The following is a 27255-nucleotide window of genomic DNA, read 5'->3' on the forward strand; positions in this document are numbered from 1 at the left end:
TTTTTTTTTTTTTTTTTTTTTTTTTTTCTCTTTTTTTTTTTTTTTTTTTTTTTTTTTGAGACGGAGTCTCGCTCTGTCGCCCAGGCTGGAGTGCAGTGGCGCGATCTCAGCTCACTGCAAGCTCTGCCTCCCGGGTTCACGCCATTCTCCTGCCTCAGCCTCCCGAGTAGCTGGGACTACAGGCGCCCACAACCGCGCCCGGCTAATTTTTTGTATTTTTAGTAGAGACGAGGTTTCACCGTGGTCTCGATTTCCTGACCTTGTGATCCGCCCGCCTCGGCCTCCCAAAGTGCTGGGATTACAGGCGTGAGCCACCGCGCCTGGCCGAGACACTCTTTCTCCAGCACCAGAGGCAGACATTTCTAGCCCATCTATGTACCATTTCCTACTGTTCTCAGGTTCAGCCTCAAAATCCTCCTCAACACAGCACTCCACCAGGTCACACCTGACACCTCAGACTGACGTGACAAATATTTGCCATCCCTAATGAAAAGTAGAGAACTTATTTTACTAATGAGGAAATAGGCCAGAGAGAGGAAGTGACTTGCTCAAAGTCACACGACCAGTTGAATTGAGATGAAAACCTTAAGCGAGCGTAAGTGTGTCTCCCACCACAGTGTCTTTCCTGCCTGAGATGATAGGGCATTCAAGTTCATTTCCCGTTCTCAGTGAACCTGCTAGTCATTAGCCTCAGGAAATGCGTCACATATTTGGGATTTTATTTTAGATTTCCTCATGGTTGCATGACTTCTTTTTTTATTTGTTCGTTTTGAGATAGGGTCTTGCTCTGTGGGCCGGGCTGCAATGCAGTGGCGCAATCATGGCTCCACTGCAGCCTCAACCTCCCATGTTCAAGTGATCCTCCCACCTCAGCCACACTCCCCACACTCCCACTTCTAGTAGCTGGGACTACAGGTGCTTGCCACCATGCCTGGTTAATTTTTAGAATTTTTGTAGAGATGGGGATCTCACTATGTTGTCTGGGCTGGTCTCAAACTCCTAGGCTCAAGCAATCCTCCCACCTCAGCCTCCTAGGGATTACAGGCATAAGCCACTGCACCCGGCCATGGGTGCATGACTTCTTTGTTAGGGGCCCAGTAGTTTCTCTCAGTTCTCAGGAAATCATTTCTTTTGTACTCTTTTCTGTTTTTATGGTCCATAAAGCATGGTCCATAAGCTACTGCTCTTTATGGTCCATAAAGAGCAGTAATATGAGTAGAGTGGGAAGAGCCAAGTTCTGGAGCTAGGCAGACATAACTTCAAATCCCAGATCCACTACTCTAGGGCTGTGTGCCCTCAGGCAAATCACCCAAACTCTCTGAACCTTAGTTTTCGCATCTGTAAAATTGGATTTCCTTTTTTAGGATTGACTGAGATAATATTACATCCCTTCTCTATTTGATAGATAGTTCCCTTAATCTTTCTGGTGACAATAGTCAGGTTCCATCTAGGGCAGGGTCAAAAACAGGTGTAGAATGGAAATCTAGCATGCTATGCACCCACCCCCTAATCCATGGCAGGCATTGCTGATCAATTTTGGTTATTTCTTGCTAAGGCCCATGTGGGAGCAGCTTCCTTCTCACAATGTTATCCAGGCAGCCACTACCAATCAATGAGATTGGCTCTGGGGGATGAAACTTATTTGCTCTCTCTGGTCTGAGGTACAGATTGCTCTGCTATTGATTATGTTGACTTATTCAACCACATAGCTGGAGAGATGATGCGTATTCTGCTTGTGGCCCACTCGGATCCCCAGATCCTTAACTGCCAAGAAAGGTCAATGAATGCTGGCTCCAGATTCAGCTCACACAGAATTTTGCCAGCTCTGAGAAGCCTGGGAGGATATTTCTGATCCTTACAGCTCTCAAAATGGCTGCATGAGGACTTGAAGGGAAACACAGCCGGGGTGAGATCACAGAGTTTGCAAGGAGAAGGTCGCTTCCTCCGCACGTCTGATGGTGGGGCTGTCATTCCACAGGCTCACACCCACTCCATGGATTGGCAGGCGTGAGGAAGCAGCAGATGGCCTACGTTCTGTTCAGGAGACCATAGCAGCTCTGATGTGTCAGACAAATGGGAGGAGGGAGGAAATTGGGTGGGGGAGGTGGGTACAGGTTGGAGGGCTCTCCATTCTTCTGGGGCAGAGGAGCTTGGGCACCCCCAGCCCTGAGAAACCAGGACCAACTGCTATTTCCTGAGATGCCCACTAAGGCAGCCCATCTGTGTCTTGGCATTGTATGCCAGCCACTGACAACGCTGTCCAATCTAGATGTCCAGCCAGGCCCATACCCCCAGAGCAGATGGTCCACCAGTGCCTGTCTTTCATCTGAATCAGTTATGGAAGGTCCAGGCAGTGCCTGTGACATGCCAGAACAGGGCTCCTCTTTTTGCCCACCCCCCAGATGTCACACAGGCTTTGCCAGGTAAGCTGAGACTGATTCTAGCATGGCACAAGGAAGGGGTGCTTTTCTAATCACATAGATTGGAGCCCCCTAGAGCCAGGCATTGTTTATGTGGCCCCTTTCCACAGTACCCAACAAGAGATGGGGCCCTTGGCTCTCAAAGTGGGTAGCTGTGGGACTCTTCCCTGGGAGAGGGAGTGCACAGAGATCCTCTAATTCAGGAAGTGACCAAGGCAGGCACAGCTCTTCCTGCTGGCTGCCAGGTGGGTGCTGAGCAATGGAGCAGCACTAATGGGCACCTCCCGTCATTGTCGATTGCACTGGTTGTGCTATCTGGGATCGAGATAGCATATCAAACAAGCAAATTGATTCCAAAATCAGCTGCCATTTGGTCCCAGCGGGTGCCACCCGCTGTCAGAGATGGTAAGATAACCTCTGGGAGACAACCATTTCTGGGGAGAGGGCATCTCCAGACCCCCTGGTTGACTCTGTTGGAGGCCTGAGGTCCTGTGACCTGTCTCCTAGTTTCCCAGGATTGCCTGGGTTGACTGAATTCAGAGGTGCAGGGACTGACAAAGGGAGAGTATGATACAGGGGACAGCAGAAGAAGGTGTCAGGGGCTCCGATGCCCAGTCTCATCAGGCACTACTGTGTCAGGCCCTTCCCAGACTTTGTATCATTTAATAGATGCTGCGCCTCTGGGAGATGGGAATTTTATTTCCACTTTACAAAGACCTGAAGCCTAGAGAGGTGAGACAAAGACTCACCTGAAGTCTCGCAGTGATGCAGCTGGGATTTAAACCTACGTTGATCTGGCTTCAAAGCCCTAGGTCTTTCCACGCACCCACCTGCCTCATGGGAGGGAGAGACTGGAGCTACACAGCAGAGAACACTCCAGCCAGTTGAAGAAACTAAGTCCAGGGAGAGGTAAGGACTTGTCAAAGATCTCACGCCATTTAGAAGTCTGGGGCCAGAACTTCTGGCATTGGGACTTGGGTTGGGCCCTGGTTGAGCAGGCCCTCCGGAAGCCTTCTGGCTGGGACCCAGGGAAGTCCCCACCCCATGCCTGAAGCACATCTGAGCCACGAACCCAAACTGGAGACCCAACAACACTGCTGTGCCAGGGCACAGAGCCACACAGACCTGGGTTCAAGTGTCAGTTCTGCCACTTAAAAGTCATGTGAGCCTGGCAAGTTGCCTCTCAGAGCCTTCACCTCCTCAGCTATAAAATGGGTACTTTGCAAGGGTTTTGTGGGAATCTGCATGCCCTGAATAGCAGAGTTCTGAAGGCTGAGGGAGAAGGCCACAGTCAGAAGTTGGGCAGCCCCTGTCAAGGGAACACTGAGGCAGCCTTCTAGGGTAGGAAGCGGCTGGCCCCTGGCAGGTAGGGGTCCCTCCTCTCTGGGGGACTACCCATGTTCCATGTTGGGTGGCAGCATGTGTGACCCTGAGGATGTCAAAGACCTCATCCATAAAACAAAGATAATACTGCACCATGCAAAGGGCAGCCACCTTCAAGGCCCTGCATGTCCGTGGGTGGCAGCAAGATCGTCCCCGGTGATCCCCACTTGCCAGGCCCACCTGGTGTGAGAACACAGGATGCACTCCCTGTTGCTCGGTCCTCCCCTCCCGCAGGGCCTGGGGCTGTATTCTCCAAGTGGGCTGGGTCCGGGAAACACCCCTCCCCTCCCCGCACGCCATCCCGGGTGGAGACAGCCCAGGAACTTCCCGGGGCCTGCAGCCCCCAGCCCTGGCATGGCCCCGCCGCCGCCTGGGCCCTCCCCCCGCATTAGCTCTTAAGCTATGCAAATAGACATCGGAGGGAGCCCTGTTTAAAGTATTTAGACGAAATGAAAAAAGGCTTTCATCGGCACTAATGAGCCATTCAGGATGCCTCCCCAGTGGATTCTCTCCCGCTCCCGCCTCCCTGCCCGCACCGCCCCCCTACGGCCCCTCTTGGGATTGGAGGCCCCTTCCCCCCAACCCCAGCCTGAGACTCCCTGAGAGGACCGCTTACCCCGCCCCAATTCCCAGGGCCCAGCTGGGTGAGGGTGGAGCAGAGGCCCCATGCGCTCCAGATCTGGATCCGGATGGGGGGGTGGGGCCCAGCCTGTGTTTAGGGGAAGCCTTAAGGACTGGGGTCTCTTCTAGCGTCCAGCTAGGTAGATGTTATGGCCTCTGTCTTATAGATGGGGAAACCGAGGCTCAGTGAGGCCCAGAAGCTTGCCCAGGTTCACAGTGATGGTGTGCGGTGGAGCTGGAGTCATTACACAGTGCCCCAGCCTGGAGGAACCACCGTACCAGGCAGTGGTGCCACCTCAGGGCCAGCTGGCCTGCCCCTTCAGCGCTGCTGTTTCTGCAGATCTTTCTGTACCAGTCAGCCAGAAAACCTTGAGTTCCAATCCCAAATCGATGCAACACTAGCTGTGTGACCCGGGCGGGGGCTGCCCACTCAAGCCTCTGTCTGCTCATCTGTAGAGTGAAGACATACTGGGTTTGGGGAGGGCTCATCTGTGGACAGACATATAATGTCACCCACTGTAGCCTCTGGAAGGGCAGGCGGCGCTGCCTGTCACTCTGGCAGCCCCTGAAGAGGTGCCATGTATTCCCCAAGCCTCTGGCCCCTCCGAGGTGGGCAGGCACAGGAGCCAAAGTTCTGGGACGAGTTCAGGCCTGATCCCCGCCTTGTGGCAGCGCCAACTGTCAGCTTCGGGGGAGGGCATGACAGCGTGTGGGTGCAAGGGGGAGCCTGAGGGACGGGGCGGGCAGGGGGCCCACTCCTCTGGGTTCCAGAGGTTAAGCTGGCCCGGCACGGGGAGAATGAGAATTTAATGGGATTCATTTATTATCCCATAAAAGTTAATGAGTTTATTCTGGAGGTTCCCTGGCCCCTTTCAAGTTTTAATAGGGGATTAGTGAGGGCCTGGTCCCTGCAGACCCCTATTATCCGAGAACCTGACGGAGCTGAGAGTGTTTGGGCCCCCCAGAGCCAGAGTCCATCCTTACAGTACAGTTCTATGGGCCCAGCCCTGCCCTCTGTTCTGTGAGGCCCCAGCTAGAGGCTGGCAGGGCTATATAGGGCTGCTGGGATCTGCGGCCTATTCTAGAGGCTTCCAATTCCATGTGCTGCTGAAATAATTACCCCCACAGTGTCAGCACCTGAGGCAGGTTTGCTGCTGTCTATCTGCCTATATTGACAGGGAAAGCAATATAACCCCCACGAGACAGATGAGGAAACTAAGGCCCTGAGCAGGGGTGTGGCTCCTCCAAGGTCACCCAGAAGCTATGGCCGAGCCAGAATGGACACATTCTGTCTCCTGTGGTCTGTAGCCAGGAAACTGGGGCTGGCAAGAGCTGCCGTTCACTTACTCTGTGCCTACTGTGTGCTGACCGTGCACTCAGTGCCCTCATACCTAATTTCTCTTTCTCCCCTTGCTCCAGGAGGTTTGAGACATTATTCCAAGAGATGAAGACACTGGGGCCCGGAATGGTTATGTAACTTGTCCAAGGTCATGCAGCTAATGATGGCAGAGCCTGGGACTGGAACCCAAAGCTGGACAGCTCCATAGCTCAGCTGTCTACTGCTCTTGCTGGCTTTCAGCTGTAGCACCTGGGGCCTCCTATCTCCCCACCAAGCTGGACACCACTATCCTAGGGTACTCATGCCAGGAGCCCTGCAGCTTGGATGATGGGGAAGGGTGTTTTGGTCGTGTCCTGGAGGGGCAGTTGTTGGGCTGGACACAGATACACTCAAAAGGACCTTCTCATTTCCAGAATAGGTGCCTTCCCCGTTTTGGCTCCATTTGCTCACGCGATTCTGTCTCCTTGCCATGGCTTCTCTACTCCTTTGCCTCTGCAAATCCTCCCCATCCTTCACAGGTCAGTTCCTATCCTTCTCTGGAGAGCCATCCTTGCCTGGCCCTTCTCTTGACCTCCTGGGGGCACTTCCTGGTGGGCTCCTAACACATGAACAGCTTGTGTCCCCTGGGCAAGGATCCAGCAGTGGGTATCTCTCTTCCTGTTTCTCTCCCTGGTGCTAGGCATAGTGAAAACTGGGCTCAGGGCACACTGTTTCCAAGCCCTGATTCTGCCTCTCTGCATACTCAGAAGGCACCCTGCTCCCCAAAGTGCCTAGCCCTTGGCCAGCAGGGTGGGCAGGAGCAGGTCCTGCAGGGAGAAGATGGGCAGCCAGCCCTTGGCAGTGCCCTATCACAGCCCCAACTGGCAGTTGATGGGGAGTGTCTGCTGGCACAAGCTGGTGGGTCCCCATTGCCCCAGACTACCCTCTCTTCCCCTGCCACTGATCATCCCCATCACAGCCTCTCACCACCCTCTCTTTCTTGGTCAACCCCTGCAGTCCAGTCAAATTTGGATTGCAAATGAGAATGGGGGCACCTCCTCTTGGCCAGGCTCCAGGCGAGGCAGTGGCTGGTTCCCAGAAGCTGAGCCCTTGTAGCCTTTGTGAGCATCTCATCCCTCCCTCACTTACCCAAGAGGAAACCAAGTCCAGAGGGTTTTCCCAGGTCACACAGCAAACTTGGGGCAGGGTTGGGACTCAGGTTGGGGCTGGGACATCTAGCCCAACTACTGGGAAGAGTGAATCCTCCAATCTGGAGCTGTCTATTACCTGTGGGCTGGCCTCCAGGGACAGACAGCCCACTACCTCCTGAGCCGTCCTGGTTGGGGACAGGAGTAACTGTGGGCTTTGGCATCTCCAGAGTTGGGGTCTCATTGTCACATGGAGGGAGCATGGGTGGAGGTAATGGGCACCAGCTAGGAGTCAGGCCATGCTATCCTCATCCCACCCCTGACAGGCCAGGTCCCCACAACACAAGTCACTTCCACAACCTGAGTTTCCATATTTTCATCAGTAAAATGGGTCCCTGCCAGTTCTCACATTCCAGGATCTAGTGAACCACGAAGGGCTCTATGAATAAAAATATTGAATGCTGCTGTTTACTGAGTATACATTTACCACATGCCCAGCAACACTCTAAGTACTTTACCAGAATTAATCCCCATAATAACTTTATGAGACAGGAACTTTTATTATCCCATTTTATAGATGAGGACACTGAGACCCAGGGAAATGCATTAGCAGTTTGGATGTGTCTGATTCAAACCTGAGTTGTCTAGCCCTAGAGCAGCACTGTCCAATAGAACTTTGTGATGATGGAAATATTTTTATTTATTTGTCTTATTTTTAGAGATGAGGGTCTTGCTATGTTGCCCAGACTGGGCTTGAAACCACCTTTGCCAAAATTATAATGGTGAGAAAATTGTGACAGTGAAATTTAGATGTGATCTAACAAACTCATCTTACCATTAACCTCCAGACTGCCCTTGGTCATTCCTGGGTATGGGCCAAGCTAACTTTGGGATAAATTTAGTTTACAGTTTAAATGATAATAGCCTTTCCCAAAACTAAACCACCTTTTAAAAACTAATGAAAGAGGCCGGGTGCGATGGCTCATGCCTGTAACTCCAGCACTTTGAGAAGCCGAAGTGGGTGGGTTACCTGAGGTCAGGAGTTCGAGACCAGCCTGGCCAACATGGTGAAACCCCATTTCTACTAAAAATACAAAAGTTAGCTGAGAGTGGTGGTGCACACTTGTAATCCCAGCTACTCAGGAGGCTGAGGCAGGAGAATCACTTGAATCTGGGAGGCGGAGGTTGCAGTGAGCTGAGATAGCACCATTGCACTCCATCTTGGTTGACAAGAGTGAAACTCCATCTGCCACCCACCAAAAAAAAAAAAAAAAAAAAAAAAAAAAAAAGAATGAAAGACCACCAGGTTAGAGGATGAGAGGGACCTGAATTCTGCTGAGATGTAGGCTTAGTTAAACAATTAGCAGCCATTATTCTGGAAGTCACAAGATTTGCAACTTTCCCCATTACTCCTATAAATGACATCACTATTGTAGAACCTACGATTGGTTTGTTGGATGTCTTTTCAGACTTTTGCATTTCTTTTTTTCTTTACTCTGTCACCCAGGCTGGAGTGCAGTGGCATGGTCTTGGCTTGCTGCAGCCTTGACCTCCCAGGCTCAGGTGATTCTCCCACCTCAGCCTCCTAAGTAGCTGGGATTACAGGCGTGTGCCACCACACCTGACCAGTTTTTGTATTTTTAATAGAGATGGAGTTTCACCATGTTGCCCAGGCTGGTCTAGAACTCCTGAACTGAAGCAGTCTGCCCACCTCAGCTTCCCAAAGTGCTGGGATTACAGGTGTGAGCCACCGTGACTGGCAAGACTTTTGCATTTCTGTTGACAAGATGGCTCCACCTGGCTTAAGACTCATGACTCCTGGGTCCTGTGGCCCCCACCCAGAAGTGGACTCAGTGTAGGAGGACCATTTTCCAGACCCCTATGATTTCATCCCCAACCAGTCAGCAGCACCCATTCCCCGACCACCGGCTATAAAAAAGCCTAGCTTCCTTCAGGCTTGAAAGATGACTTCCAAATAATAATAATAATAATAGTAAAAAACCAAAAAACCACCAAGACCCTAGTCTCCAAATATCCAGGGAGGCTGAATTGAGTAGTAATACAACTCTGGTCTCCCATTTATTTATTTGTTTATTAAAAAAACTTTTTTTTTTTTGAGACAATCTCACTTTGTCGCTCAGGCTAGAGTGCAGTGGCATGATCTCATCTCACTGCAACCTCTGCCTCCTGGGTTCAAGCAATTTTCCTGCCTCAGCCTCCCAAGTAGCTGGGGCTACAGGCATGTGCCACCATGGCCAACTAATTTTTGTATTTTTAGTAGGGATGAGGTTTCACCATGTTGGCCAGGCTGATCTCAAACTCCTGACCTCAGGTGATCTGCCTGCCTTGGCTTCCCAAAACGCTGGGATTACAGGCGAGAGCCACTGCTCCTGGCCTTAATTAATTAATTAATTAATTTATTTATTGAGACAGAATCTTGCTCTGTCATCCAGGCTAGAATGCAGTGGCACAATCTTGGCTCACTGCAACCTCTGCCTCTCAGGTTCATGTGATTCTCCTGCCTCAGCCTCCTGAGTAGCTGGGATTACAGCTGTGCACCACCAAGCCTGGCTAATTTTTGTATTTTTAGTAGAGATGGGGTTTTATCATGTTGGTCAGGCTGGTCTCAAACTCCTGACCTCGTGATCTGCCTGCCTCAGCCTCCCAAAGTGTTGGGATTACAGGTGTGAGCCACTGTGCCCAGCCCTTGGTCTCTCATTTAGCTGGCCTTGTGTATTAAATAATTTTTCTATTGCAATTCTCCTATTTTGATAAATAGGTTCTATTTGGGCAGTGGGCAAAAAGGAACCCATTGGGCAGTTACAGACTGGAACTTCTGGGCTCAAACAATCCTCCTGCCTTAGTCTCCTGAGTAGCTGGGACTGCAGATGCATGCCACCATGTCCAGCTTGGGAATGTTTTATATACGTGTGTCTAGTATGGCAGCCAGTAGCCGCATGTGACTATTGAGCACTCAAAATGTGGCCACTGAGAATGAGAAACTAAATTTTAAGTTTTATTTCATGTCAATGAGTTTACTTTTTTTTTTTTCTTAGACAGAGTTTCTTTCTTATTGCCCAGGCTAGAGTGCAATGACGCGATCTCAGCTCACTGCAACCTCCGGCTCCTTGGGTTCAAGTGGTTCTCCTGCCTCAGCCTCCTGAGTAGCTGGGATTACAGGCGCCTGCCACCACGCCTGGCTAATTTTTGGTGTGTGTAGTAGAGACAGGGTTTCACCATGTTGGCCAAGCTGGTCTTGAACTCCTGACCTCAGGTGATTGGCCCACCTAGGCCTCCCAAAGTGCTGGGATTACAGGTGTTAGCCACAGCGCCTGGCCAGTTTATATTTAAATAGCCACATGTGGTCAGTGGCTACCATAATGGAAAGTGCATATCCCTACCTGTCTTCTCCGCCTTACAGTATTCACCACCTCTCAGTGAGGAAGAACCCAGGGTGGGACTCCTGGAAAAGAGTTAAGATGGGGTGTCTGGCCGGGCGCGGTGGCTCAAGCCTATAATCCCAGCACTTTGGGAGGCCGAGACGGGCGGATCATGAGGTCAGGAGATCGAGACCATCCTGGCTAACATGGTGAAACCCCATCTCTACTAAAAAAAAAACAAACACAAAAAACTAGCCGGGCGAGGTGGCGGGCGCCCGTAGTCCCAGCTACTTGGGAGGCTGAGGCAGGAGAATGGCGTAAACCCGGGAGGCGGAGCTTGCAGTGAGCTGAGATCTAGCCACTGCACTCCAGCCCGGGCGACAGAGCGAGACTCCAGACTCCGTCTCAAAAAAAAAAGAAAAAAAAGATGGGGTGTCTGCTCCCCTTCTTTTGGGTCCAGGAAAACTGCAACTTGGGATTGGCAGGGAGAGGTGACAAGGAGCCCTGGACTTCTTTGGGTTTTTTGGAAAGGCCTCGGGGAGCTGGGTGTAGCAGCCACTCATTCCTCAGGGAGGATTCTTGTCATCCACCGATGAGGTTTGCTTTCTTGGCCGCGCACTGGTGCTCTGAGGGTTGGATGTATGATGGGCAATTCTGGAAGCTCAGGCAGAGCCAGTTTAGGAGGATTTTATGGGTGGAGGACAGCCAGGAACACTTAGCCTCGTGCTTTGCCCTCACATGTGTGTTCCAGGGGAACGTTTGCTGCGCTCTGTTGGCTTGCCCCTGCCTCACTGCCCAGCCGGCAGCACGGAGGGCAGAGTATCTGGCCTGGCTACTACCCCAGAGCAGCTGCCTGGCCTCGGGCACAGGATAGGCACTCGCATTTACTGAGCACCCACTATGGGCCAGCCATGCACTTCACAAAGAGCTGTCTTCCACCTAGAGTGGCAGCCCTTTGTGCTTGGAATCAATAGTTTATGCTTGGCCTATGAAGAAACTGAGGCTGAGAGGCAAAGTGAATCCTCCTAGTTCACACAGAGGAAAGTGGCAAATAAAGAGTTTGAACTGAGTCTGCCTATTCCATAGCCTGGGATGAAAATGTCTACTGCCTTGACTACTGCTTTGTTTTTTTTTTTTTTTTTTTTGAGACGGAGTCTCACGCTGTTGCCCAGGCTGGAGTGCAGTGGCGCGATCTCGGCTCACTGCAAGCTCCGCCTCCCGGGTTCCCGCCATTCTCCTGCCTCAGCCTCCTGAGTAGCTGGGACTACAGGCGCCCGCCACCGCGCCCGGCTAAGTTTTTGTATTTTTAGTAGAGACGGGGTTTCACTGTGGTCTCGATCTCCTGACCTTGTGATCCGCTCGCCTCGGCCTCCCAAAGTGCTGGGATTACAGGCTTGAGCCACCGCGCCCGGCCAACTACTGCTTTGTATGAGCATGTGTGCACAAGCCCTGGAGTGTGTGTGTGTGTGTGTTCAAATGCATGTGCATGTGAAGGTCCAAATACATGCATGTGCCACAAATCACTACCAAGTGTCCCTGCCCAAGGATGCCACACCCTGGGACCTGGCTTCAAGCAGTCCCCAAGCCCAGAAAGTCCCTACCCCCCAAAAGAAGGGATATATTTCTCTCCAAGGTGGCTGTTGTGCCCCCTCCTTTTCACTCTGCCCTCTCCTTGGGCCCTGACCTGACCCACCCCAGGGCCGTCTGTCCTGAACAGCGTCTCAGACTCTGGGTAGGTTGGGGAGGGACAGACTAGCCGGAGCTGCGGCTGGGCCAGTCCTCTTTGCTCCAGTGTCCCCTCCCTCCCATGAGGCTGTGACCAGGGGCCCAGAGGAGAGGGAGCTCCCAGCTAACTGCCACGTTCTCTGCTTTCCAATTTACAATCTAATATGGTCTTGCCACTGCAGAGTTGGGGGCTGGAGAGGTGAGGAATGAGGCCTCTGCTCCTGTGTCACCTGCTGCACTCTACACCTTCCCCTGCAGCCCTGTGCTCCGCTCTCCTGTCTGCCTGCTGGCCCTGGGGACCCCAGCCCTGCCTGCCCACAGTTCCTCAGACTGGGCAGGTGGCACCAGAGCTGGGGGCCTGGAGTGGGGGTTAGGTGAGAGGGAGGGACTGACCTTGAGGTAGGGGCAGGAGTTGACCCCGGCCCCTGGGGTAGGATGGAAGGAATTGTCTTGGCATCACCCCCTCACCAGTCTGATAAATAACCAATCTGCTGTACCTCACCCTGCTTATGCCAGCTCCCAGGAGTGTGGCCAGGGCAGAGTCCTAGGTAGGGCTGGAGCTGGGAACTGGGCTTCATTCTCTCCCTGGAGGGGTTTCTGTCCATCAGCTCCTCCTGTCCATCTGCTAGCCCCAGGCCCCTTCTCCTACCTGCTACGTTAGCAGGCAGAGAATGAGGAGCTACCCACTGGCCCCAAGGCGGGGGCGTGGAGCAAGTGGGCAGAGGTATGTGGCCCTGAGCTGGGTGCTCGGCTCACAGCCCTCCCCCTGTGCCAGACACTTCTACCACCACCATATGAGCAGCAGAGGCCATATTTCTCTGAGTGGAAAATCTTCGAAGTGTCAGCTGGGACAAGGAAGGATGTGGAGGCAGGAACTGCATTCTCCCTGGAGCCAGTACCAGGGTCAGCTCTGTCCAGTGCAGTGGTAAAGTTGGGGGACAAGGGTTGATCTAGGGAGGAATAGCATCCCCTCCATCCTTTGCCCTGCTGCCTGGCTCCACATACCCACCAAAGACAGTCCTGCCTAGCCATAGAGCCCATCAAGACAGGGCAATGAGATGCCAGGGCTGGAGAGCAGGTTCCTTCTGGCCAGCATCTGTGGACTACTGCCCCCTCCCAGCCTCTGTCCTGAGGTTCAAAAGGCAACACCACTGAGGCTGTTCCAGCACATGTATCCACTTCTGAGCTGAATCACCAGCCTGGCAGCCCCAAGCCTCTGTGGCCTTTGGGTCAGATGAAGGGGCTTGTTTTGTGCACCAGGACCAAAGTTACCTCCCTGACTTTGTGACCTTTGCCCTGTGGTTACTTTTGTCTGCTGCTTCTGGGAGGAGATGAAGTTGGAGAGCTTGGCTGTAAATGAAGGGGCCGTGAGCCCAGACCCCTGGGCTACCCTGATGCTGAGGTGAGTTCTGGCCACTCACTACCCTGGAGGTCCCTAGCGTGTCTATTCTTAGCTGTGGAAGCTGAGGAGCCTGGTGAGGCCTTGTTAGAAGGCCTTGAGCATGGAGGGAGCTCTGCCACTGACAGGCTATGCGACCTTGGGGTTGCCCGGCCTCTCTGGGCCTGGCCAGTTTTTCATACAGTACTTGGTTACTGACTTTTGTTTTTTGTTTTGTTGTTGTTGTTTTTTCCTTTTTTGAGACGGAGTCTCACTCTGTCTCCCAGGCTGGAGTGCAGTGGCATAATCTTGGCTCACTGCAACCTCTGCCGCCCGGGTTCAAGCGATTCTCTTGCCTCAGCCTCCCGAGTAGCTGGGATTATAGGTGCCTGCCATCGCGCCTGGCTAATTTTTGTATTTTTATTAGAGACGGGATTTCACCGTGTTAGCCAGGATGGTCTCGATTTCGTGACCTCATGATCCACCCGCCTCAGCCTCCCAAAGTTCTGGGACTACAGGCACCCGCCACTGAGCCTGGCTAATTTTTGTATTTTTTAGTAGAGGCAGGGTTTCACCGTGTTAGCCAGGATGGTCTCGATCTCCTGACCTTGTGATCCGCTCGCCTCGGCCTCCCAAAGTGCTGGGATTACAGGCGTGAGCCACCGCGCCCGGCCAACTTGCCACTTTTCTTTTTGTGTGCGCTGGAGCCTGTCTCCTCATCTCCTTCTGCTGAGCATCTGGAGGGCTAGGCTGTGTGTATGTGTTTGTGTGTCTGTGTGTGTGCACATGTGTAAGTATGTAGATGTGTGAACATATTTGTGTGTGTGTCTCTGTGTGTGTGCGTGTACGTGGTGGCAGGGGTGCATGAGGTGAGGAATAGGAGTAGGGGATGGAAGTGTGAGAAGAGGGCCTGGAGAGAGCACTAAGGTTTCTGGGCAGCTGCTGTGTGCTAGACTCCATGCTGCCCTATCATCTACGCCATCTGATTAATCCTCCCCATCCCACAGGTGGAGAAACAGGGTCTGAGAGCTGACGTGACCTGTGGGAGGTGGTCTAGCTGGGCCTGGGAGGCAGACCCTGGGGCTTCCTTGTCCTGCTAAGCTCAAGAGACAGACAGAAGGACAGATGCAGGAACAAAAGACTTTGAAAGCAAAGATGGCCTGCGACCAGAGGACTCCCTCCTTGGTCTTTCAGTTCAGACCCCTTGAACTGCCCTACCGTACCTTCTCCCAGCTGGTGCGAGTTTCCAGAGCAGCTGTAGCAGTGGTGGTGGTGGGACCTAGGGTGAAGGCTCAAGGGTGTGGAAGGCAATGAGCTCTAATGGTGGTCTTTTGGCAGAGTTGAGCTGTAGTAGGGGCCTGAAGCCCCGCTGGGGAGTGCAAGGGCAGTACTGGAGCCACCTCCTCCAGGCGTGCCTCCCTCCTCTCCACATCCTGACACTATGAGCTCCTTTCTGCCTCTCCCAGCCTCTGTGTGGGAGACGCAGAAGCTCCAGCCTTATTTCCAAACGGCCTAGGGAGGAGTCACTGGAGGCCTGGGCTCTGCCCTGAGGGATTTGGAGAGGTTGTCAGGGCAGAGGGAGGGCAACCTGGGACCTCTCCCAGCCCCAGGCAGGTGGGATGAGCTTCACCTGCCCCAGCGTGTGGGCCCTGCACCTGTGGGGTATCCCAGGCACCTTTTGGTCTCCAAGGCCTTGTGGGCCTGAGGGGAAGGGGCCCCGCCTGCCCAGCACTCCAGCCCATGAGGCTGGCCCGGCCCTTCACTTCCCCAGCAAACCTGAGTGGGGGAGGGGAGGGGTGCAGAGCTGCTAAAAATAGCAGCAGCAGCTCCAGTTATGAGTCTCCTTGAGGGGTCAGTGGAGCCTAAGATTGGGGAGGAAGAGACTGGAATGGGCTGCAGGGAGGGAGTGAGACCAGCCTGAGCTGGGGCCTGCTGTACCTTATACTCAGGCCACAGTCCTAGGATGCAGGGACAGAGGGCACAGACATGCAGGGATATACGGACACAGACACTCAAGGACAGGTGAACAAGCCAGGCAGAAATGCACGTAGACATGGCTACCAGCACATCTGGGGCTTCCTCTCCCCAGAACCTCAGGAACACCAGATGATCCCAGCTGCACGGCCCCCAGCCTCTCAGGCCTGTCCCTTGCCTCCACCTTGTTTTGACCTCCAAGGACCCTGCAGAGCTGGGTGTGTGGACACTTTGAGTTGAGAAGGCTAAGCCCACCTCCCTTGTCTCCTTCAGTCTCCTGTGTGTGCGGCTCTGTGTAGGAAAGGACCAGGGGTCACCAGAGGCAGCATCAGAGATAGAATTACAGCACAGACCAGAATTAGGACACCAAGTGGCTGTCGCCTCAGGGGCATCACTCGACCTGAGCAACAGGCTCTTTCTAGCCTGGCTGGCAGGCAGAGGGAGGCATGGGAAAGAAGTGATTGGACCCAGTAGGGCAGGACTGGGGCTCTGCCAGGAGATGGGTGGGAAGTGAGGGAAGGGGGTCAAGGGGATCTAGAGAAGTAAATGCATGGACGACCGCTCTCATACATGCCTTGTTTGATCCCACCTTCACACCTTTGCCCAGAGATGCCCCTTTTGCCAGGGGCTCTTTGGTCCACAAAATTGACTCCATCTCTTACCTTTCCTCTAACCAGCCAGAAAATAGGGCTTCATGACAGGAGGGGGCCTGCCAGCTGCTGGACCAGAGGTTTCAAATCACCAGCATATCTCTCTGCTAGCGGTAAACAATGTCTAAGACAATGTCCATCAGAGCAGCAAGCCAGGGCGAAGGCCTCAGAAGCACCCTGACCTTGGTCCCTCTGCATTGCTAGTCCCACCTTTTTGGACAGACCCGAACCAACTGGTGCTCACCTCCACCCCTGCCTCAGCGGTCCAGCCCTGGACTCCTGGGTTGTATGATTTAGGCCCTGCAGGGATGCCTGACAAATCAGCCTCTCCTGGTGATGGACATCTCTGGCTGTTTGAGGGGCCTCCTCTCAAGAGTTCTTGTGGTTTCTTCCCAGTAATCATCCCCCCACCCTGATTTCCTTTGATCTTGAGGCTGCTCCACAAAAGAGGTGGGGCAAGGACAGGCATCATGAATTCTCAAGGAAACTGAGGCATAGGGGTGTGACACAACTTGCCCAAGGTCACCCAGCCAGCAAAACCCAGCACTGGGTGTAAACCCTGCAGTCCTGACTCCCTGACCAGGCTTCTTCCTCTTATGTTCTTCTTTTAAGACTCCTCCCTCCTCCTTGAGCAGAACTTGGCTCCCCACACTGCCTGATGCCACCCTGCCCCCAACCCCAGGCTCTGGGACTCCTTAGGCACCTGCTGGCTGGTGGGACCCAGGCCAGACACTCAGCAGGTGGCTGCCTGGGGGACAAAGGAGTTGGGACTCAGCTGCTGAGCTGGGAGGAAGGAAGGGAGGGAAGGAGGGAGGGAGGGAGAAGCTATGGGGAGGGAGGAGGGATGGGGTTGGAAGTGGGGAGGAGAAGTGTCCGCTTTGGTGTCTTTAACAAGGAGCCACGAGCAAAGAGGGGTAAAACACATGCCCATGAGCATAGGGGGCACTCAGTGGTTTAGGCATTTTTCCACTGTGACCCCAAGTTCTGTCCTACCAGACTCTCGACCAGTTAGAGGGAGGGGCTTGAGGGTAGAGAGAAGAGCCTGTTGGGAGGGGGGATGGAGAGACTGAGAGAGATGCCAAAGTTGATGCCACAGTGTCAAGGTTCTGGCTGGCCCGGGGGACCCAGGGATAGGGAGGGAGGGCATGGGAAGGAGGGCATGGTGAGGAGAGATTCTGCAGCACATGCGATTTGGTGCTGCAGAATCCAAGTAGCGGGTGTCCTTCTTTCCCCACCACAAATTCATGATGCTTGTCCTTGTTCCAGCTCTTTAATGGAACGGCATCAGGATCAAAGGAAATCAGGGGGCTGATGATTGGGAAGAAACCAGAAGTCCCCCCACCCCTTGAGAGGAGGGTCCTCCAACAGCCAGAGCTGTCCAGTGGCAGGAGAAACCCTGTACCTGCTCTTCAGGGGCACACCTGACCCGCCAGAGATAGGAAGGGTTTTGATGAAGGGCACCCATCATGGATTGGCCCAGGGACCCCAGAGACAAACTCTTTTGCTACAAATGAGAAACTGAGGCCTTGAGCAGTTCCTGGCCAGGAGTCTCCTGTCCTTCTGGAGGCCAGAGTAGTTGGATCATATAGATGCTGTTTGTCATTTCATCTGTATCTCATTCTATTAAAATCAGAGGGTCTAAACTGGAAATTGCTAGTCTAACTGGAAAGAGAGTCACAACTGAGCTCATTAAAAAGGCAGCTCCACTCTAAACTGAGTTCCTTAAGGGGAGGGATTATGTTGTATTCCTGCCTATCAAAGCACCTGGTAGGTGTTGAATAGAGGGTTGTTGAATGGAGACTGGATGGATGGATGGATGGAGGATGGACAAGCTAAGTTCTGTTGGTGTTTGGGAAACAGAGAGAGCCGTCTGGGCTGGGTGATCAGGAAAAGAGGGGATGGGAGAATTGAAATAAGCAGAAGAACCCAGGATGGCATTCCAGGTATGAAAAAATGGCTGAGCAAAACTGTAGGGGATGAGTGAAACAAGGCACGCACAGGGTCTAGGATTCACCCTAGCATCCTCACGGCATCTCCCCACTGACCCCTTCATTCAGTCCCTGCTCATCTCCTGGCAGAGCCCCTTGTTCCAGATGGGCCCAGCCAGGACTTCCCACCCCACCCCCTCCCTCCTGCCAGACTGCCTGCCAGCAAGGCTGCAGGCTCTGCAGCCTGAGACCCAGAGACCCGGATTGTTGTTGGAGAATCGGCAGGTTTGTGGATTGTTGTTGGAAAAGCCGCAGGTTTGTTTGCTCTGGAACCCGCGGAGAAATCCCAACAATCAATGGCCAACAACACTCTGCCTGCGGCTGCAGCATCGATCCTCCCCTCCCACTTCTGGCAGTTTGGGCAGCAGGTAGCCAGGTGGAAGGAAGCTGGGGCAGGGTTGGGCCTTCTCACCTAGGGGCTGGGCCTCAGCGGAGGCTGAAGGGGAGAGGTAGGGAAGCCCAGGATGCCAGGACAGGAGTGACTGGTCCTCTCATTCACAAAGCCCTCAAAGGATTGGAGAGTAAGAGCCACCCCAAATCACTCTGCTCTGGCCCAGCAGTTCAGCGACCATAGTTAACCTGACTCCCAGCGCCTTGCTCTTTCCTGGCCTCCAAATGTTGGAAAGGATGTTTTATTCCTTTGCCACTAAGGACTGAGAAGCATCTATCATCATCAGAAATGTGCTAGAAGAAAGTGAGGAGCTGTTTATGTCTTGGGTCTATCTGACAACATGGGTTTCAACTTGATTAATAAAAGACAGATAATAACTTCTATCTCATAGAGATGATAAGGGAACTAAATGAGCTAATGTATACAAAGCAATTTGTATGGTGCCTGGCACGTAGTTGGTACCAAATAAATGTTTGCTATTATTGTTGCTATTATTATTATTTGGATAGTGATACTCTGCTGGGTTCCCATCTGCCTGTAGTGAAACTCTCCCCTATACCAGGAAAGTGGACACAGTGCTAGCTGAAGCCAGGTTTTGTGAAATGGGCAGACACTTTGGAGTAGCTTTACTACTTATTGGCTATGCAGCCTCAGGGTAAGTAACTTAATCTCTTTAAAACTCAGTTTTTCCATGTGTAAAATGGGAACAACTAATCTCTTACTGTCAGTACTAAATAGAAAAGTCATGTGAAAGGCTTGACCAGTGAAGGCTAGGCCCCTAGGGATTCTGGGCAGGCCTCGCACCTCAGTATATGTCTATGGAATGAATGAATGATGGATGGATGGATGGATGGGTAGATATACCCCAGGGACTGCTCTTTTAGGAGCTGTGGATCTTAATTATTATGGTTCTGGATGATTCCTAGGGCTCCACCTCTCCATTAAAGGGCATGTAGGCTCATAGCTGCTCCCAAAGATTCATGTTGGTCCCTGTAAGCTATGTGAGAGTGTCTGAAGCTGGGAGATGGATGAGGGGGCTGTGGAGCCAGATGACATAGATTCATCCTTCCCTTACCTCTCAGTGCCAGCCAAGTCCATATGCGGCATCCCTCTCAGCAATTAGGGGTAGTGGGTGGGTGCTTAGGGTGGCTGTTATGGGAGGGGGTCAGGAAGCCTGGGCTTTACCTCTGCCAGTATCCACCTGTGCAACTCTCATTAATTTATTCAACATGCATTTAATGTCTGCCATGTGCTAGACTCTGTGCCACTGGGGACACAAGGAGTGGTGGCACTAAGGGGTGACTGGGGAGAGGCTTCAGCCCATGCAGAATGGCCGTCAGCACACTTCCCCGGAGCCACCTCAGGCTGATGGCGTGACAGCTTAATTTGCAGAAGGAAAAAACGAAGTAAAGGCTATAATTTACAGTTGGGATAATTGGCCAACGTTAGGAAAGGAAAAAATTCTAACATACAATCTATGTAAAAATAGCGTGCTTGCTACGCAAACTCAGCTTCAAGATTCGGTCGCAGCTGCCATAGGCCCGCCTTGCCTTTCTAACCAAGCAACTGACCCTAAACTTCTCCGGAACAGGATTTCTAGAGCTTCCCCAAGACATAGCGGGTGAACAAAACAGACTTGGGATCATCTTTGCTGAGTTTAGTTTTGCTGCTGGAGCATCAAGCAATCAGGGACTTGTGACCCAGCAAGACGGAGACCTGGATGGGGGAAGCCAAGGAATGGTGAGAGCACAGAGGAGTCCTCTGACCCAGGCTGGAGGATGGGCGAGGCTCCCCTGAGGAACCATATAGTAGACGCCCCTTAAATATGTACTGAAGAATTACAGGAAGTGCCAGCTAAGCTAATACTTGAAGCATGAGGTACAGTGAGCCAGACTGGCCCAGGAGGGGAAAGGAATTTCAGGCAGAAAGGCTGATAAGAGCCCAGAAGCTGTTGAGAACTTGGTTCATTTGACTTGGGTAATTTGGAAAACTGAAGCTAAAACTCCTTTGGCCTGGCTGGGTGGGTTGGCTTCCCAGAATTGCTGCTTCCTGTTGGAATTGGTCTTGGAGACCCCCTAGTGCCTGCTTCCCACCACCCAGCTGCAGACCAGTGCTGGCAGCATAGTCTCCTCCGGAAGCCTCTTCCATATAGAACCCGGCTCCTCCTCCCTGAGAATAAGCCAGTAAGCTGGGGACCCAGAAATCTGCATGACTTGACAAGAACTTTGAGGCTCTCCTGTGCTATAAGGCATGGCAATCTTACATTGAAGGCTCCAGAGAGTGGAGAGCCAGAGAGGGCAGGGGTATACGTGAGATCACATGGGAGCCTGGGCTCTTAACTACCTGGACTGAGAAGTCCCTTCACTAGTGTAACCCTTGCCTAATAGGCCTTTTTCTGTACTCTCTTTCTTCTTTTTTTTTTTTTGATGGGGGTAGGGGTGGGGTTGGTAGAATACTGAGCCCTGACAGCTCTGCCCAAGTGGGGGCACAGCATTCCTGAGCTGATCCCAGTCTGGCAGATGGGGCTTGATAGGGCTAAGATAGGTGGGGACAAGGAGCAGAGGAAGCTGGAGGGCCTGGAACTGGATGGATGGAGGGGCTAAGGAGGCAGGCTTTCTGATATGCCCCCCATATTTAGGCAGGTGTGGTAGTACTGGTGGGGAATGGAAGCTCAGTTTCTAATTAAGCCCAGCCCTTGTGTCTCCTTGCTCTCCATTAGTGCCCCACAGTGTCCCCAAGGCATTTTAAGCTGCCACCCTGCTGAGGAGGCCGGGAAGGCTGCCAGGGCCTGCCAAGCTTAGACCTATGAGGAGCAAAAAGCCAGCTCAGGCTTCTCCTGTCCACGGCAGTCTCTGGGTCCTCCAGCCTCCTCAGAAGCCTGGGGCCAGTGGGCAGGGGTGTGCTGCTGCCTGCCATGTCAACCTCTGGGGTTCTGAACAGAATCTGGACTGTATCCCATGGGGCCTTGTCCTCAGTACCACTTCCTGATCCTGAAGTGCCAGGCTGAGGACAAGGAGCAGGACCTAGTATTGGTTTCAGCCGCAGCCCCCAGACTCAGGGATGTGCTGTTAGAATCCAGCACCTACCAAGGAGTCTGCAGGAAGCAGCAATTACCATTTTAGGTTAAGGCAGCCCTGGTTTGTTAACCCTTGCAGCACTGGAGCTCCTGGAAGCCGAGTCGTCCTTCCTCTCTTTTCTCCTCCGGATCTTCCCTCCCAGACATCATCCCTCAGTTCTTGGCAGAGTGAGCAACCCAGACTTGCCATCCCCAGGCTCCCTCTATCACCACATTCTCAAGTGGAGCCCAGAGAGGTGGAGCAGCAGGTCCAAGGTCACACAGCCATGGAGGCAGCCTCCATTCCCGAGACCCAACATTACCCCAGTCTCAGTGGCTTCCACCTTCACAATCTCTCTAGGCCACATTCACACATGCAGAGTTTAATTAACTTTATTGATATTCAGAAATTAGGAGAATGACTAAAGGTAATTGCTCATTAAAAATCATTAAACTGACACAGCAGGCTCGGCATACGCAGCCCCTTCCACACCGCCTTCTTCCTTCACTGTGGCTGGATCGCCCAGGCACCCCACACAGCTTGGGAAGATATCCCGTGACCCAAGGCGCCCCTGGTGCCTGACGCCAATTGAGCCTTGGAGGCTGCAGAAGGGAATAGGGGACTGAGCATGTGAGGTTGGGCCAGGCCCAGCACGATCTCACCCTACCTCCGTAGCCTCAGCACACCAGGCCTCCTGAGGCATCTGGGCCGTGCCTGGTTACATCCTGCAGCCTGCATCCCGCCTATGAGCAAAGCTCTGAGGGCCTCATCAGAGAGGTGGCAGGGCCGAAAGGCTGAGAGATGCACTCCTCTGGCCGAAAAGGCTCATAGCCCAAGGCCTTTGCTCCTTTAGGCTTGCCTTCACAAAGCTAAAGTGCCCAGGGACCCTGGGATGGCCAAATGTGCTGCTCCTCAGTGAGATGACTCACTATCCCAATGTCTGGGAACTCCAGCCCAGCTGAGGAGAGAGGAGCCTCTGGTCACCCAGCTCTGACATCCCAGCCCTCTCACCCTCAGGCTTGGCACTTCAGGGCTGCTGCTGCTTCTCCCTTGGGGAGTGAAAATAAAGGTCTTTCCCAACAGCCAGACTCCTACCCCACATGTCTCATGGGCACTGGAGATCCTGATAGTCGGGAAGGGACACTGCCCAGGGACACACAGACTTGAGGCTACAGAGTGAGCAGGCTCCTCCTAATACCCACACCCACATCCCAATCAGGGCTGGTCGGATCCCTGGTCACACCAGCCTTCCTTCTGGATTCCCATAGTCTCACTCTAGCCCTTCAGGGAGCTCTCTGGCTGAGGCTGCACCCACACACTAGTGGCCTCACACGGTCCTCACACCTGTTCACTGCTGACCCCTCACCCAAGGTTTGGACCACCTGAAGGTGCAGACACACTGGGACTAGCTCCTCTAGGCATGCAGGGCCCTGATTACTCTCACATTCAGACTCACAGACTCACACACAAGGCCTTGACTACTTGCCAGGGGACAGGGCCCTGTGCCCCAGGGGAGCTGTCCAGTGCCAGGACCCATCAGGACCCAAGATAGGTTCGGAATTCCTAGGGACATTCTCAGGCAGCTGGGCAGGGATTCATGCTTCTCCTTCCTGGTTTCCGTCCCTGGGGTGGGGCTTGCAGGACTCTTTCCCTCTCCCCAAAAGTGAGCACACGGTTTCAAGTTCTGGGCACTGCCGGAGACCCAGCGTGGGCAGACGGGTGGTGGGGCGAGGACACTGGGCTGTGTGCAAGTGGAGCTACAGGCTCAGAAAAAGGCTTCTGCGTCTCTGGGGCCGCAGCTTTTCTTCCTGGATGAAGAAAACTGCCATCCAGCGGCCCAGCCTGTCCCTGGCCGCGCTGCCCTGACCTCGGCAGCGGCCTGAAAAGATCGAGCAGGAAAACTCCCACCCTCACACTTCTCCACATCAGACGCTTCAAACCATATGGCAAGGGACGGCAGGTCTCAACTCCAAGTGAGGTTCTGCCGACGACCCTACCAGCCGACTGGCTGCAGCGGGAGAAGGACGTGGGTGCCAGTAGCTTCTATGAGAGCTTGTTTGAGCCGGGACGGCAGGTCCAGACAAGACTCTTCCCAGAGGCACGGAACCCCTATCCTCTCCCCAGCACTCCCTTGCCACTCACACCATTGCCAAGCTTCCCTTTACTCCAGACCGATGAAGTTGGGGACCAGACTCCTAGAGGGGGCGCGGGGATTCTCAGGGTGTGGGGAACAGGTCCTCCAGAGACAAATCTGCCGCGCAGGTGGGGAGTGGATCGGGGCCAGGCAGGAAGGCAGAGCTCGGGGCAGTGGTGTGTGTGTCTGTGTGTGTGTATATGTGTGTGTACAAGGAAAAGACTTTGGGGAGGACAGAGTCTCTATCCCAGGATCTCCGCTGCTGCAGCCCAGGGCAGAGCTAGGAGCTAGATAGGGGGCCCAGGCCCTCGGAGTTTCTCTCTAGAATTGTGCTCTAGGTCCCGACTCTGGCGTGGCAGCGCCAAGGCATGGGGAGGTAAGGGAGGTCCCAACCCCGGGTCCGGCCGCCATCCGGCCCAGTCTCCCCGCAATAAGAACACGAGAGGCCCCGGAACCGGCGGCAAAGTCGAGCGAAGTTTGGCGGGCGGCAGGGGAAGCGGGACCGCGGGTCGCCAGCTGGACCGTCGCGACTCACTGACCTGCGCCCCCCGGCACGCGCCCCGGCGCCCTGAGACGCCTAGAGTGTGGCGAGGTAGCGCGCGGGTGAGCGCGTGTATGCGGGGAGTGGGTGGCGTGATGAATTGCAGCAGAGAAATCCCATTAGATCTGGGGAGATGATTAAAGGCGAGGTCTCGGCCGGGCGCGAATGGCGGGAGCCGCGGCAGCTTCCCGCCCGCGAAGCCCGCGAAGCCCGCGCCCCGCCCGGCTTGGCCGGCGCCGGGGGCAGCGCAGCCGGCGGGGCGCGGTGCTTGGACTGGGCAGCCAGATGCCCAAAGCTGGGCACCGGGTCTCCCTTCCCACCTCTGGGGCCCCGCTCCCGCCCCCGTCCTGCCGCCGAACGCCGGAGTCCCTTACCGTGAGCTAGGAGCGCCAGCAGCGAGGGCAGAAGCAGCAGGGCTGCCGGGCGCATGGTGCTGGTTGCGGCCGCGCCCCGGGCTGGGACCGCGGCGGGAGGGCGGGGGGCTTGGTGGGGCTTGGGTGCGTGGGCAGAGCCAGGTCCGGCCGGGGAGAGGGAGCGGGGCCGCCGCCGTCACCGCCACTGCCGCCGCCAGCGCCTGACAGAATCAGCACCACGGCCAGCGCCTGGCGTCGGCGCCGGGGATCGCCGCGCCGGGCTGGGGGCGGGGGCGCGGGAGGAGCTGCTTACCGTAAAGTCTCAAGCAAAGGCGCAGAGACCCAGGGGCAGGAACCCAGGCTCCCGAGCCACCGAGACTGCCCTACTCATGTGGGCACACGGCCCCTGTCCTTCTGCGCTGTCCACACCCAGTCAAGCATGCCACTCTCTCTACCGTTAACAACCTGCCAAGGAGGTGGATTGTCTTCTGATTCTCCATGAGAAAGAGCAACACCTTCCCCACCCCTCTCCACCCAATCCTGGTACCTGAGGGCATCAAGGGTGACCTGGGAAGACATCCGAGAGTGAGGCAGCTGGTGAGGCTCGTGTGCCCTTGTGGCAGTTCCGTCTTGGGCCGATAATGAAGATGGCTTTTGAGCGTACAAAGGACAATAAATTATTACTTTGTGCTCAATAAATGCCAGGGCTCCAGGCAGCTGCATCAGCAGCAAACTGTGCTCACAGAAAAGCTTAATTATCCTGATATTACAGTTAAAAGCCAGTGGCATTCGCGTCTTGGGGAGATATTCTTCACTTGGCAGGAGGTAACCTGGGCCAAGCTGTGGGCAGCTGAAGGTAGTATCCTGGGTCCCCATGTAGCCCTGGATCTCCAGGACTCTGCCTTGGCCCCTGTGCAGGACGAGAGAAGCCACAATGACAGTCAGTACAGACCCTTCCCATGCCATCTCTGTCCAGGTTTCTGGAACTGGTGGAGAAAATGGGATAGGCATGAGACAGGGTTTCCTAGAGCTGTTTTATTTTATTTTATTATTGTTTTTAGAGACAGGGTCTCTGTTGCTTAGGCTGGAAATGCAGTGGCACAATTATATTAATAGCTCACGGTAACCTCAAACTCCTGGGCTCAAGAGGTCCTCCCACTTCAGCCTTTCGAGTAGCTAGGACTACAGGCATGCGCCACCAAGCCCGGCTAATTTTTAAATTTTTTGTAGATATAAGGTCTCACTATGTTGCCCAGAATGGTCTTGAACTCCTGGCCTCAAGTGATCCTCTTGTCTTGGCCTCCCAAAGTGCTGGGATTAAAGGCGTGAGCCACTGTGCCCTACGGCTGTTTTAGATAGAGACTTGAAGGAGGCCCAGGGGAGTAGGCTGTACTATTAAAGGCATGGAAAAATAACTTTCCAGGGCCCTGCTTGGGCTGAGGAGCCCCAGTGAGTCACAGGACAGCAAGGGGGAAGTCACAACTGTGCCATCCTGAGGCTCCTCTTTAAAGGCAGGGGCTCATGAATGGGCTCACTTGAAGAGCTTTAATGGGTACAATGGGACAGGATCCTATGGCTGATATTATTATTCCCTGTAGAGGAATAGGAGGGCTGAACTCCCTATTGTCCCTGGGAGAAGGGCAGTTTTTTGTTTAGTTCTTTTCTTTTCTTACTTTTTTTTTTTTTTTTTTTGAGACGGAGTCTGCACTGTTGCCTAGGCTGGAGTGCAGTGCCGTGATCTCGGCTCATTGCAAGCTCCGCCTCCTGGGTTCACGCCATTCTCCTGCCTCAGCCTCCCGAGTAGCTGCGACTACAGGCGCCTGCCACCATGCCCGGCTATTTTTTTTTTTTTTTTTTTTTTGTATTTTTAGTAGAGACGGGGTTTCACCGTGTTAGCCAGGATGGTCTTGATCTCCTAACCTCGTGATCTGCCTGCCTCAGCCTCCCAAAGTGCTGGGATTACAGGCGTAAGCCACCGCACCTGGCCTTGTTTAGTTCTTTTCATATGAATTTGGCTCCTCTCCAAAGCTTCCAGACTCCAGTCATTGTCCAATGCCCTTCCTGACCTCATCCTGGAAGCAGGTGGTGAAATTTCTGCTCAGGTTCCTTAGTGTTTTGGTCCTCTTGGCCAGAGTCTCCCAACTCTGCTGGTTGGATTATCTCCAGACCCTCTTCTTCTGGGCTCTGGGGAGCTGTGATGACTGCTGTAAAGAATCCCAGGCAGCAGGCAGATGGCATGTGGAATTAGCAATACGCTGGGATTTCTGGACAGTTGTTTTGAGAAGCTAAGGAAAAGGAGGGCAGTAGCAGAAGGATGGCAGGAAGAACGAGGAGTCAATGAAAGAATCAGGGGTGAGGAGAGGAAACCAGGAAAGAAGGTGCAAGACGGGAGGCAGAAAGAGAGTTGCCAACAGAGGAAGGGAAGAGGCACAGAGGTAGAAGAAGAGGTGGCTGAGGGAAGTTTAGGGAAATGCTGGCAAATGTCATGAGATTCCTCCTTTCCTCCTTGAAAGTATTCCTGGGCTCCTCTAGTATTCCTGGTCCCTCATGACTAGGCAGCTTGGGCAAGGGGAGTGAGTCATGACCTAGCAATGAACCTTGTATGCCAGGATGATCATGGGGAGTTGGTGGCAGGCTTGTCTGACTCTTTTAGCAACAGGGCTCCTTAATGCGCTGGGCACTATGCATATAAAGAAGGAGAAGAGAAGACATCCTGGAACTTGCCATATCACCTTCCCTATGGCCTGAACTAACCTAGAGGGTCTAATAGAGACTACAAGTCCCAGAATACAGCA

The 27255-nt window shown here is 53.7% G+C and overlaps 1 protein-coding gene across 2 annotated transcripts in view; it reads right to left on the minus strand.

Annotated features, from left to right (window-relative positions):
- SEZ6 (seizure related 6 homolog) overlaps positions 1-24732 on the minus strand; it is a 50715-nt gene extending 25983 nt beyond the window's left edge. For both annotated transcript variants that reach the window (XM_050763313.1, XM_050763312.1), the window contains exon 1: positions 24482-24732. In XM_050763313.1, coding sequence (XP_050619270.1) covers positions 24482-24536 — 55 coding nt within the window. In that variant the 5' untranslated portion in view covers positions 24537-24732. The remainder of the gene's footprint in view (positions 1-24481) is intronic.
- Between the last annotated feature and the right edge of the window lie 2523 nt (positions 24733-27255).

The sequence above is a fragment of the Macaca thibetana genome, chromosome 16, assembly GCF_024542745.1.
Source record: "Macaca thibetana thibetana isolate TM-01 chromosome 16, ASM2454274v1, whole genome shotgun sequence".
Lineage (NCBI taxonomy): Eukaryota > Metazoa > Chordata > Mammalia > Primates > Cercopithecidae > Macaca > Macaca thibetana.